Here is a 13,653-nt window from a genome sequence, read left to right on the forward strand (position 1 = left end):
TAGTAAGCTGACCTATTCTACGTCATGTGGGTGCCAATAGCGGCATATCACGGCCAAACCGGTAATCGCCGATTGAATTTGACTTGCGTTGCTTTGATTTCTGTTGATAGCTAATATTAAGGGATAGTTATATTGTGGCGGCTTGAAGGTTAACGATACTTTGTTCCCCACTACATTGATTCCATCACAATTACTTGTGTATTACGCATCACCAATTTAGAAGTTACTGTGTAATTCTGGCCATGTTTTTTTCCTACTTGAGTCGTTATAAATTTGTTTTCGTCCCTCACCCTGCTTTGTAATAACAACCGAACTCATCCTAGAACGTCCGATCATGACTAATTAAATATTCACGTCCAGTAATCCCCCCATAAACCTGTCAAGTGTTATCTGTTGACCAAATAGTCGGCAGAAGTCATTGTAATAATAGCATCAAAGGGAGTTAACTCTCCTTTTTTTGGCTCCATGGTTGATGTCATGTGTGTAAATTTCTCGATAATTTTAGCCAACATCTGAAATATATTTTTGTTCTATTTATTTTACTAAAAATGTCTACAACTACATAGAATATACGCATGTCTGAAGACAAAGTCGTGATTCTAGGAAATCTGAAAAAATGTTCATTTTTCCTAAAAAAACACCACAAATTTGCAATACATTATCAAAAGCATCGCATCCTATTATTGTTACGTACATTTCCAACATTACAATAGTGTTTTGTAAATATAGGGAAATATTGTAGTTGTCAATTGCACACAGCACAATGTTGCCATGGAAAAGATTGAAATTGGCAGCCATCTTGGTTGATGTGCTGATTACAAAATCTATTTTAGCCATGTGAAACACTTAATTACAGTGCAGTCATTAGAGGGAAAGAATCAGAACTAGTAAAATCATTTTGCTAATCAACATAAACAACACATCTTCCACAAATTATCTCCAACTACATGTATCTCTTCATTGATATATAGCAGTTTGTTAAACTCACTGGGCTAAATTTTGTCTTGACAGTTTAGCAGAGTCCAAAAAGAAAGAAGGCAATGCATGTTATTTAGAACAAAATTACAAAGATGCTGTTAAACTCTATACAGAAGCTATCAGTAAGTACAAGTCATAAGAATCATTTATTGATGGTGTATTTCTTTATTTTGACCTTCATTGACAAAATCACAACAAATAGGCAGTTTTATTTTCAGAATTGTGACATGAGATCATTTCTTCAGTATTTAGTCACCTACCGTTATGTAGTGACCTATAAACGAAAAACTGATGCAAATCACAATGACTTTCCATTCCGTTGATGTCAGACAATGCACACAGATTTAAATACATTGGAAAATGCAATCATACCAGCATTCATACAGACAAGTAAATTCAAAGTGTGATATCCAGATAATTCTTGACAAGGGTGATAAAAAAACTACATTCGTACTCCAATCTGATGAAATGAACAATTGGCTGTAAATTCACCTGTTCCTGAACACTGTGGCTATACAATTTGCATATATAAAGAAACTACACAATCAGCAAGTCTTCAGATTAAGGTGAATTTTGAACTCCAAATGTCTAATCACAAAAGTCACTTTCATGTTTATGTTGACATACATTTATGCTACATGAGTATTTGTAATTGAATACATATTTTAGTTTTCTTTTCCACTTTATCAATTTTTTATTGTGAATCTTCTGAGAACATAGTATATTCTTGTATTTTGCCAAATGCTAGTATTTTTTTCTTAATTCCACAATAACTCTGTGTGAAAACTTAACATGTCGTAGCTGACCATACATGTATACATGTACAGTCTGTCTATACTGTAACTGATACCAAAAACAACAAAAATAGGTTAGGGGTTTTACTTTGAAATTTTTTTCCGGTTTTGGCTCCGTGGACAAATCACCTTGTATTTTCTACATTATAACTTGACTATGTTTTGTACTTGGTCTTCGTAAACCAAACTCATTTCATTTTATGATCCTGAAATATAAAGCATAAATCAATGGCTTCGAACCAAAATTTTTGTACAATATTGATGTTGTTTTCCATAAATGTAAATTATAATATCAATTTCTTTGTGTTTCAAAAGATTGTAGTTTGTAAATATGTTTCAATTAAAGAATGTGTATTGCAGTTTGTGACGTGAAACATTCTAGTATATATAAATGCTAGAATATTGTATGCAAATGATATGCACATATATGCTAATTATGCCACCCATCAACTATTTTGGACTGTGAAAAACACTGTAGACATGTACGGTAGCTCATGAACAACAAATATTATGAGGTTATTACGAGGATACCTCAAAAGTATGCACGAAGACAGTACAGCTGGAGTATCAACTGACGTGCATCGACCTCCGCTGCATAGCGTACTGTCTGAACCGGGGCGCAGCGGCCTGATACTCTCGGCTGGCGCCCTCTTAGCGAATTGCCAATTGAACTTTCAAGTCATAAATATATTTCTTGAGCGACGCACTTCCGTGCTGCTATACAACATGAAAACTTTCTCAAATGTATTTTTATCCATGAAAACTTCCCAGCAACACCAGCTGACAATGTGTCTGGACACCAAATACACTAAAATTACTACAAAAATATTTCAATGGCGATAGATACACTGTTAAAATGGCACAGAAGCCTTCTGATATGGCGTTTCCAGGTTCCCTCTTGTTAATTTTTTCTAGAAAAAACCCTGCTTATTATAGATTTTTTTTCTCTAAGGAATACACCATTGGGAATGCCCAAATCCAAAATGTCTAGAAAAGAATCAGCAAACTTCTTTGTGTAGAGTCAGGGCAAACTCTGGTGGCAGCCATGTTTGTTTTTATTAGTCCCCGTTCGGACGCAGTCCGAAAACGGGGACTTATGTTTTGACCTCTGTGCGTGCGTGTGTGCGTCCAGACCTGTATCTTAGAAATGCCTGGACCAATCACAATCAAACTTCACACATACATCGTACATTATATCATACATATGCACGTCAATTTGTTTCATGATCTGATTCAAGATGGCCGAATGGCGGCCATTTTTGTGCTAAAAATCATCAAAATTGAGCATTTCCCGGTTGTTTACAGATGGATTTTGTTCAAACCTTGGATATACGTTGGACATTATAGGACCTTGATGCACATCATTTTGTTTTACGATCTGATTCAAGATGGCCGAATGGCGGCCATTTTTGTGCTAAAAAATCATAAAAAGCAACTATTACGGGTTCCTGATATGCATGTCATTTTATTTTTCAGATCAGATTCAAAATGGCTGTCTGGCGGCCATTTTGTTTTAATGAATGGGTTTCCAGACCCATATGTCTCACTTGTTTTGTCTGATTATGTTCAAATTTTTAGCTCCGCTGTCGACTTTGTCGAGCGGAGCTTATCATATGAGTGATTGTCCTCCGTCGTCGTCCGTGTCAATGTTTTACTTTTTCGACTTCTTCTTCTTGAAAACTACAAGCCTGAATGCTTTGATACTTGGTGTATATGTACCTTGGGTAGATCTCTCTCAGATTTGTTCATTTCATGATATCTTCAATTCTCTAATTTTGGTGAATATTTTTGTCATTCTTGTTGAAAACCGCAAGTCCAATTGCTTTGATATTACATATATAGGTACTACATGTGGATCTCTCTCAGATTTGTTCATTTTGTAATGATATCTTTAATTCTCTAATTTTGGTGAATATTTTTGTCATTTTTGGTAAAAAGTGATATTTTCGACTTCTTGTTAGAAACCGCAAGTCCAATTGCTTTGATATTACATATAAGGTACTACATGATATCTTCTGTTCTTTAATTGCCAGCAGAGCTATCTCAGCCGACAGGCTGCTTGTTAATATTCATTGTACATCATGTCACAGATATATTGGTTTGTTGATCTTTTTCAAAGTGTGCTATTTTTGTGCTGAAAAAATCCTCGAATATCAAACATTTCTTGCATTTATGGATGGATTTTGTTCAAACTTATAACACACGTTAGACATTACAGGTTCCTAATGCATGTCATTTTATTTTTCAGATTGGATTCAAAATAGCTGACTGGCGGCCATTTTGTTTTAATGATTGGGCTTCTAGAGCTATATCTCTTAAATGCTTTGACTGATTATATTCAAATTGTATATATTCGTTATACATCATGTTATATATATATATATACATGTATTCAAAATGGCTGATTTTGAATGCTGTTCCAGAGCAATATCTCTCAATATGGACAAGTACTTGTTTGACGATCAGATACAAATGTCAATCATTTTAATGTTAAAAAAATCATATTCCTGAAATGGTTATAGTTCAGCTGTATTACTATAACCATAACTATATATCTTAAATTTGATAACTATCGGGGACTGTGCCATGCATGGCTTGTTATTAGAGGATGCTTATGCGTAATCATTCCATATTTGGAATTTGCATTTCCTTATATGGTAGGATAAAAATACCCCGTAAAATACTGCAAAATTACAGCACGCTGTAACCTATGGCGTTACGGTGACAGATGTATAATAATACTCACATTTTCTGTTTGCTTTTGCATTCAACACAACATGATTCATAAAGTGTAATCTTTATGTAATAACTTTTTGTACTGTTTCCTTTATTTCAGATGCATGCCCAAACTGTGCAAGTTACTATGGCAACAGAGCAGCTGTGTATATTATGCTAAAAAAATTCTCAGATGGGTTAGCTGATGCAAGAAAGTCTGTTCAACTTGACAGTAATTTTGTTAAGGTGCAAGGCTTCCGGGCAATCTCAATTTTTGTGTTTGTTGTTATTATGATGTTGGTATTTAGTATTCTATGCATGCCCTGGTCTCAGACAATGAATTGATTACAATATAGACCATCACACAAACTGTTAACTGCAGATCTTCTATTGTGTAGATTTGATTTTACTTGAATTTTTTGGTACAGTTCCTTATGAACCAAACTTTATATTGCTTCGTCCCAAACAAATGTGAAAACTCAATTTTTGTGACAAATTTAAAATAAACCCTGTAAAATGTAATTTCAAAAGTTAAATGCCACACCCACCTCACCTGCTCCAGTGCGCACCATTTAATTTTTCAAACTCTGGAAAACCCTGCTTAATTAAACATGTATTAATCAAACACTTTAAACTGAAACCTATGTTAACCAACTACTGTAAAATACTTAATTATCACTTGGATTTTATTTTTGCTGAAGGCTTACTCAGATAGTGTAATGACAATATCCATAATAATGCTGACTAAGGTATTATTTTGAAAAAAAAAATCACTAAGGTGGTTTACATCTCTGTTGATTTCTAAAACTATCTGTGTCTATGACTGCAAATGCACAACTAATGCTCTTGGATGCCATACATAAATTAACATGATTCATGAGCATAGCTCTGTAAAACATGATTTCTCTATCATTTGACAATCTAGATGATTGTGTGATAAAAATGTTATCATTTGATACTATAAGGTTATTACGAAGATACCTCAAAGTATGCACGAAGACAGTACAGTGCATACTTTGAGGTATTTTCGTAATAACCTTGTTATTATACATCATGGGAATGTCGGAATCTAAATATTTTAGAACTGAATCAGCGAATTTCTTTTTATGAAGTGTGGTCAAACCCTGGTGGCAGCCATATTTGTTTTTATTATTAGAGGACGCTTACGCGCGTAATCATTCCATATTTGAAAATCGCATTTCCTAATATGGTAGGATGAAAATACCCTGTAAAATACCACAAAATTACGGCACGCTGTAACTTATGGCGTTACTGTGACAGATGTATAATAACACTTATTCATAGAGCTGGGTGCTAGTTGTGATGTCATGAGCTGATATTGTTACTACCCTTGGTTCATAATGTCTCTCACATCAACAAGCTCTATGAATAAGTGATATCCAGGGTCCATAGCGTTGGGAAAATCCTTCGAAAGTCTTGGATTTTTTGAGGTCTGAAAAGTATTTGAGTTGTCTTTAAATTACAGGAAAAATAAAAAAATCTTTGAAAAGTCTTTAAATTTTTTTCAGTTATTAATTCATTTTAGAAAGGCTCGTTTTCTCCAGGGAACTGCTATATTGTCAGAACTTTGGTGATGATGTTGGCCTGAATTAAGGGTCAAAATGCAAGAAAGTTTGGGAAAAGGTCTGTAAAAAAAGTTGGCTCTTGGTGCTATGGAACCTGATATCATAATCTAACAAATACTGTATTACTAGTAGAATTAATTTGTGTTTTTTTGAAAGTGCACAGAAACTGTTGTAGTGCAAAGTCGATGATTTGCTAACATAAAATTTAATTTGTTACATACAGGGACATTTAAGAGAAGCCAAGTGTAATATAGCACTGGGAAATGCAGATCCTGCCATTAGGTCATTAGAAATAGTCTTATCATTAGATCCAGAAAACCAAAATGCTACAACTGAGGTACGTAGTGTGCAAATTCACAGCAGATATGATGACATACCTGACTGCTTTAGTGCCCCCTTAAATGTTTACTTCATAGTTTCAATGAGACAAGGTGTTTTCAAAATGAACACCCTCGCATTTCTCAAGCCCTGTGGCTGGATTAGATTCATCAGTTACTTTATAAGCTAGTCTTGAAATGTACTGTATTCATCTAAAACAGTAATTGTTGTGAATAATGCTGCACAGTACACTGGACTGCCTGCAGAATTTGAAGAAGGAGAAAATGTTTAATGACAAATTTTTAAAAAAATGTACAAGCAATCTAAAACATTAATTAAGGATCTTGCTGTTTCAAAAAAACTTGAGGGAATTTGGTTTTGCACAATGCATTACGGATTGCAAAATTCAGACAAACATAATGCTTCCAAATGAAAGAGCTCAACAAATGTAGGAAAACGTTTTTTGTATCACTTTTTATTCTCCGGATATTCAACCTTTCATCACTATTATGTCATTCACCATCCTGATTCCAGTAAAGGGTTATGGGTAAAGTGACGACATAGCCACTAGAAAATTGATTGATGAAAAGTTTAATCTATGAATGATGACAATTTGTGGAGCTCTTTCATCTGGGAGCATTATTTTGTTTGCCCGGGCTTTTTCTTTAATATTACCGTACTTCCCCGAGCAAAAGCCCCTCCCCGAGTATAAGCCCACCCCTATGTATTTAGACATTTAACAAGTTGAGGGCATCCCCGAGTATAAGCCCATGGTGTTTTTACTGGGCATCGACGACATTTATTAAAATATGCATGTAAAAAGTGTACTTCATAGAGTAAAAACCGTGAGTGGTGCGGTAGTTTGGTTCCTGCTTTTACGAGAAAACTCGCATTAATTTCAGGCCGGCAATGTTGCAATACTGAAGTAATCCACATTTCTTTTGAGTAGTAGTTTTAGAAACTCCAAAAATGTGATTGTCAAGTCGTGAAACCGGGTAATTGAACATCGTTTTACTTCTCCGAATAACCGTATCGAAAACATTCCACAACAAAGATAATGATAACGATCTTGCCTTCGACTGTTTTCCCACAGGCCTTGTCCATTTTAGCACCGTAAATTCAGATGGTATGTAAATCGTATTGTAATAAAATGTGTGTATTTTTATGAACAAGTTTGTTTCTTTATTGTAAAAAGTGTTGTGGAAATCAAAAAAACGTAATATTTCTCTGAGACCGACGCTGTGAATGAAAAATGTAATTTTTAAACCCCCCAAAAATTATCTTTTCTAAGGTGGTCCTCGAATATAAGCCCACCCCCTAATTTTCCTGATTTTATATGTTCAGGCCCCTAGGCTTATACTTGGGGAAGTACGGTATGTTGGTACATATCTCTCAATGAAAATTACAAATTTTCTGTTTGGTTATTTTCATAGATGCAAGCAGCCAAAGCAATCAAACACTACTATGATATGGCTGTGAAGAACTATAATAAATCTAATTATGGACAGGTAATATTATTATTTGTGCTGTGAATGTGGAATGTTTGATTTATGTATATGCAACTAACATTTGTACCAGACATCTACTGTATGTTTGCAGAAGCTTTGGCTTCGTATATGTGAAATATTTAACATTATGATTTCGAGGGAAATATTTGAGAATTCCCCCTCATTATTAGTCCTCGTTCGGACGAAGTCCGAAAACGGGGACTTATAATTCGGTCTCCGTGCGTCCGTCCGTCTGTGTGTCTGTGCATCCGTGCGTCCGTCCGGAGTCATATCTCAGAATCCCTTGGACCGATTCCGTTCATTCTTTGCATGTGCCTAGTACTTTATGTGGGACATATGCACATGCAGTGGTTTAGCAATTCGATTCAAAATGGCCAACTGGCAGCCATCTTGCTTTTTGAAAATGTTGTATTTTGGACATGCTTTGTCAGTTTTCATTCAAATTTAGTACATAGATCATACATGTTAGGATACATGTCCCTGACCGTCCGTGAGTTCCTGAGTCTGTCCGTGTGTCCGTCTATCCAACGTCATATTTCAGAATCCTGTGGACCGATTCCGTTCATTCTTTGCATGTGCCTAGTACCTTATGCGGGACATATGCACATGCAGTGGTTTAGTGATTCGATTCAAAATGGCCGACTGGCAGCCATCTTGTTTTTTGAAAATGTTGTATTTTGGACATGCTTTGTCAGTTTTCATTCAAACTTGGTACATAGATTATACATGTTAGGATACATGTCCATGATGATTTATTTCACAATTGGATCAAAGATGGCCGACTGGCAGCCATCTTGTTTTTTGAAAATGTTGTATTTTGGACATGCTTTGTCAGTTTTCATTCAAATTTAGTACATGTTAGGATACATGTCCCCGACCGTCCGTCCGTCTGTCCGTGCGTTAGTCTATCCAACGTCATATTTCAGAATCCTGTGAACCGATTCCGTTCATTCTTTGCATGTGCCTAGTACCTTATGTGGGACATATGCAAATGCAGTGGTTTAGCGATTCGATTCAAAATGGCCGACTGGCAGCCATCTTGTTTTTTGAAAATGTTGTATTTTGGACATGCTTTGTCAGTTTTAATTCAAACTTGGTACATAGATTATACATGTTAGGATACATGTCCATGACGATTTATTTCGCAATTGGATCAAAGATGGTCGACTGGCAGGCATCTTGTTTTTGTTTTTTTATGCGGTATCTTGGACGTATCTGTCAGTTTTCATTCAAATTTGGCACATACATGTACTTTATACATGTTAGGATGCATGTCCATGACAATTTGTTTCAAAGGATGGCCGATTGACAGCCATCTGACTTGTTGGCCTTACTACTATATTTCCACAATTTATGTACCATTTTCATTCGTATTTGGGACATACATCATACATATCAGTGTGTTTCATAATCAGATCAAAGATGGCCGAATAACGGCTGTTTTTATTTTTGACCATATTACTACTACACGGAACACATGTTTTGATGTAAATAAACAATCTGTTGTATACGCCACTTGGAACTCAAGTTTCATGGACACGCTCGTGACAACCCCTTCGCTTTAATATGACGAGCACAAAGAGAACTTAACGGGGACTGTGTCATTTTCAATGACTTGTTTAAAACTGAGGTAAATCCTAAGAAATCTATGCACATTGGTACACTACATCCTTTAATAAATCAAAATTGAACAATTAAATGGGTATTTAAAACTTTCAGTCATGCAGAAATTAATGAAATTACACAATGAGCACAAATTCAGGCTATACTAGTATTTCACATAATGCTTTAGATTTGATTTAAGATGGTTTAAGTTTAAAACTGCATGTTCAAAACTGTTTTGCCTAATGGTTAATTTGTTCCTTCAATCAAGTCTAAGTTAATAATACCAAAGTTCAAGCCCTACTGAGAATATTAAATCACGCTAAATATGTTTGAAAGGTCAAATAATGAAATTTAAAACCATTGAGTGATAATCAGTTTATGCATTAATACAGCTTGCATTCAGTGTGACACATATATAAATCACACTTCATACAGAAACTGCAAATGATTCATGTATTCTAAGCTTGATCAGAGTTTGGTATCACATGATATGGATCCCTACTGCACTACTTTGTTACAGTCTCATCAATATCATCAAAACAGTATTCTTGACTATTATTCTTAGTTCAGTCAAAAGTAGTTATTTTTGCTATGTGAACATTTATTTTTGCGTGGGCCTGCTTCTGTGCGAAGTGTCACTTTAAATGTCACTTTATGTTTACGTATTGCAAACATAATCAAGAACATTATGTAATTTGCTGAGTGTTAGTTATCACATGCAGCACATTCAAGTTTTGTGTAAACAATGTATTTTATACCTGTTGTATATATATATCAAGGGACCCATATCAAACACAACACATCACAGTGACTGACAGTTTAACAGTTATAAAATGAGAACAACAATCTCACACATTGACGTGCCCACCTTTAACTCGGAGAAAAATTCTCTCAATGTAGCAGAATTTATCTAGGATATAATTTTGGCTTTATTCTGGTAAAAGCATCTGCCTTAGTACAAGGAGTGAGGGGGGGGGGATCACAGGAAAAACAACACGATTGATATGACTTATTTTCATTTTCATACAGGTTTTATTCTGCATGGAAAGAGCTATTGATCACGCACCTGCATGTTCAAAATTTAAAACACTTAAAGCAGCAGTCCTAGTGGAGTTGAAGCGCTATCCTGAAGCACAAGAGATAGCAAAGTAAGTATTAGTTTGAGTGTACAGTGTTATTTTGAAGCAATGTCGGATAAATGTAAAAGTTCTATGTTTGTATCCATTCTGTACTTGCTTATGTAAATGTCAGAAGATTCACTACAGCCAAACTAAATGATATTTAATGAGCAGGTATACAGTAAAGGCAGTCTGTTGTTAATGCTCCTAATACAGTAAATAGAGTAATCTGCAGTTTAGACTGTCAACAGTTCTCGGGCATGTCATGCTCGGGCCATAAGGCTCGAGAGACTGTTATAGCATGTAACGCCCTCATGTGGAATTACGTGGAAATTGCCCAGAGACTTGTGACTCAAACTACGTCATACACCGATCAACCAATCATGAGCAAAAAGGGTCACCAATAAACAGGAAGTAGAAACTTGACCACAAAAACTCCTCTGTCGTCTGTATGGCAGAAATGTCTTGTCCTGATAACATTTTGCGAGCTTTAACAATACGTGAAATTCAGCAAAGTGCCGTGGAAGGTTTCTTATATGGGAAAAACTTGTTCGTTACTACGTGACAGGCACTGGAAAATCACTGACATACGAAATTGCGCCCTTTCTATTGGGACACCGTTGGCGAATTTATTGACAACCCAACTTCCATTGTCATAGTAGTTTCACCGTTGATTGTGAGTGAATGACCCAGAGAGGTCAATAGTACCGCCCATATTCAAATTTGTCTTCGTCATTCTCTGCATGCATAATTAATGTCAAGGCGAGTCTTGCAGGCTATAACAGTCTCTTGGGCCTTACGGCCCTCGCTTGAAATGCCTTCGGCATTTCGTTAAAACTTCTATGGCGTTTGAAAATAAGTGACTCTTTATTAGACCCAAGAACTGTTGACAGTCTATCAATTGTGAAATAATTTTTTCAAAATTTCTGTAAAAACAATAATTTACCATAGATTTTAACTAAGCTGACAACATTCTAATTGGACACAATAATGGGTTAAAAAAAAATTAAGAAATTTCTAAGTTCACCTGAAAGGCCTCTCCCAAAGGATACTGAGGTCCCTCGGCTTATGAAAAGGGTTTATATTATGTGAAAGGTGACACAGTTTGACATGTTCTATTTATGGTGTGTCTCACTGGCTAGTGTATTTCTTATAAACTAATAATAAACTAATTATAATTTTTTTTTCAGTGATGTATTACAGTTTGACAGCATGAATGTCGACGCTATTTATATCAGAGGCCTATGTTTATACTATGAAGATAATGTAGACAAAGCACTTCAGCATTTTGAACAAGTTCTTCGACTCTCACCAGATCACAGTCAATCTAAAACAGCATTCAATGTAAGTTATGCATGACCCCAAAAGTCATGCATCCTGGTACTCCAGGGAGAGGGAAATTTGTTATCGATTAAATTTCCCTAAAATGCAAGCAGCTTAGCTTGGCATCAATTGAAGTATGATGTCATCAATATCTCAAGAAAGTATGTTTAGGGGTCATAAATATCGAGCCCAAACAAAAATAGTGATGCAGTACAAGATATAAAATAGCATAATTAAACTAGGGGAACCTTGCCTAGTAATTGACCAGTGGGTAGGTGGGCCATATAAAGGTGGTCTCTGGTTACATCAAACAGGTTGCCTTTATGTTAAAGTCCATTTACCAGTGGGTAGGTGGGCTATATAAAGGTGGTCTCTGGTTACATCAAACAGGTTGCCTTTATGTTCAAGTCCATTTACCAGTGGGTAGGTGGGCTATATAAAGGTGGTCCCTGGTTACATAAAACAGGTTGCCTTTATGTTCAAGTCCATTTACCAGTGGGTAGGTGGGCTATATAAAGGTGGTCTCTGGTTACATCAAACAGGTTGCCTTTATGTTCAAGTCCATTTACCAGTGGGTAGGTGGGCTATATAAAGGTGGTCCCTGGTTGCATCAAACAGGTTGTCTTTATGTTCAAGTCCATTTACCAGTGGGTAGGTGGGCTATATAAAGGTGGTCTCTGGTTACATCAAACAGGTGGCCTTTATGTTCAAGTCCATTTACCAGTGGGTAGGTATGTTATTGCATGTACAAAAGCAGCTATGTCAACAATTATTCTCTAATTTCAGAAATGTAAAGTATTGATGAGCAAAAAGGAAGAAGGCAATGCAGTATTTAATGAAAAAAAATATAAAGAAGCCTATACAATTTATACAGAAGCTTTAGAAATTGACCCAAATAATGTATTTATTAACGCCAAAGTTTTTTATAATAGAGCAACTGTCTGTTGTAAGGTAGGTTGTATTCCTGTATTATAACAGTAGCAAGTATGGTGATGTGAATTACCAACTATTTTAGATCAGACATCCATGAAAATTGTTGATTAAAATAATGCCCAGACCCAATGACAATATAATAGAAATCTATGCATAGTAATTACCTAATTTGCGTAATTAATTACGTAATTTGTGTGGCAGTACTTTTATGGTATTCATTTCTATACTAAATACCCACCTGTATTTCAGCTCAATAAAGTAGAGGAAGCCATTGAAGATTGTACTAAAGCGATAGAACTTGATGATAAATATGTTAAAGCATACCTCAGAAGGGCGAAGTGGTAAGTTAGATTTGTTATGCTCATATTTTTATGCAGGTTCCATAATCAGTATAATTTGGTGGCTTTCTGTCTGCGATTCACAAGGTGTATTAATACTTCATACTAATACTCTTAGACTAACTTTGAGATTAGTAGGTTAACTTGGAAATGTATTACTGTAAAAGGGTTAATTATTCACTGGGTTTTAATTTTGCTAATTTTGCTGACTGAAAAATGAGCCAAATTTAAACCCAGTGAATATGTAAAATATAGCACAGAACACATTATCTAAATGATAAAGTCGTGAATTTAAAACATACTGAATATGCCTGAAAAGCTAAATCAGCGAAATTTAAACCCAGTGAAAATTAGTCATTTTACAGTATTACAGACATGATCTTTAGAGAGTTTGGAATAGCTGAATTGTATTTCAATGATCCTGTGTGCAATGGATA

At 35.4% G+C, this 13,653-nt stretch overlaps 1 protein-coding gene across 2 annotated transcripts in view; it reads left to right on the plus strand.

Annotated features, from left to right (window-relative positions):
* LOC102800448 (dnaJ homolog subfamily C member 7-like) overlaps positions 1-13,653 on the plus strand; it is a 45,787-nt gene that overhangs the window by 9,240 nt on the left and 22,894 nt on the right. For both annotated transcript variants that reach the window (XM_085491398.1, XM_085491397.1), the window contains exons 3-10: positions 1,012-1,100; positions 4,609-4,733; positions 6,297-6,410; positions 7,825-7,899; positions 10,534-10,652; positions 11,813-11,966; positions 12,732-12,896; positions 13,128-13,219. In XM_085491398.1, coding sequence (XP_085347524.1) covers positions 1,012-1,100; positions 4,609-4,733; positions 6,297-6,410; positions 7,825-7,899; positions 10,534-10,652; positions 11,813-11,966; positions 12,732-12,896; positions 13,128-13,219 — 933 coding nt within the window. The remainder of the gene's footprint in view (positions 1-1,011; positions 1,101-4,608; positions 4,734-6,296; positions 6,411-7,824; positions 7,900-10,533; positions 10,653-11,812; positions 11,967-12,731; positions 12,897-13,127; positions 13,220-13,653) is intronic.

The sequence above is a fragment of the Saccoglossus kowalevskii genome, chromosome 16 (genome assembly GCF_978046115.1).
Source record: "Saccoglossus kowalevskii chromosome 16, keSacKowa6.1, whole genome shotgun sequence".
Lineage (NCBI taxonomy): Eukaryota > Metazoa > Hemichordata > Enteropneusta > Harrimaniidae > Saccoglossus > Saccoglossus kowalevskii.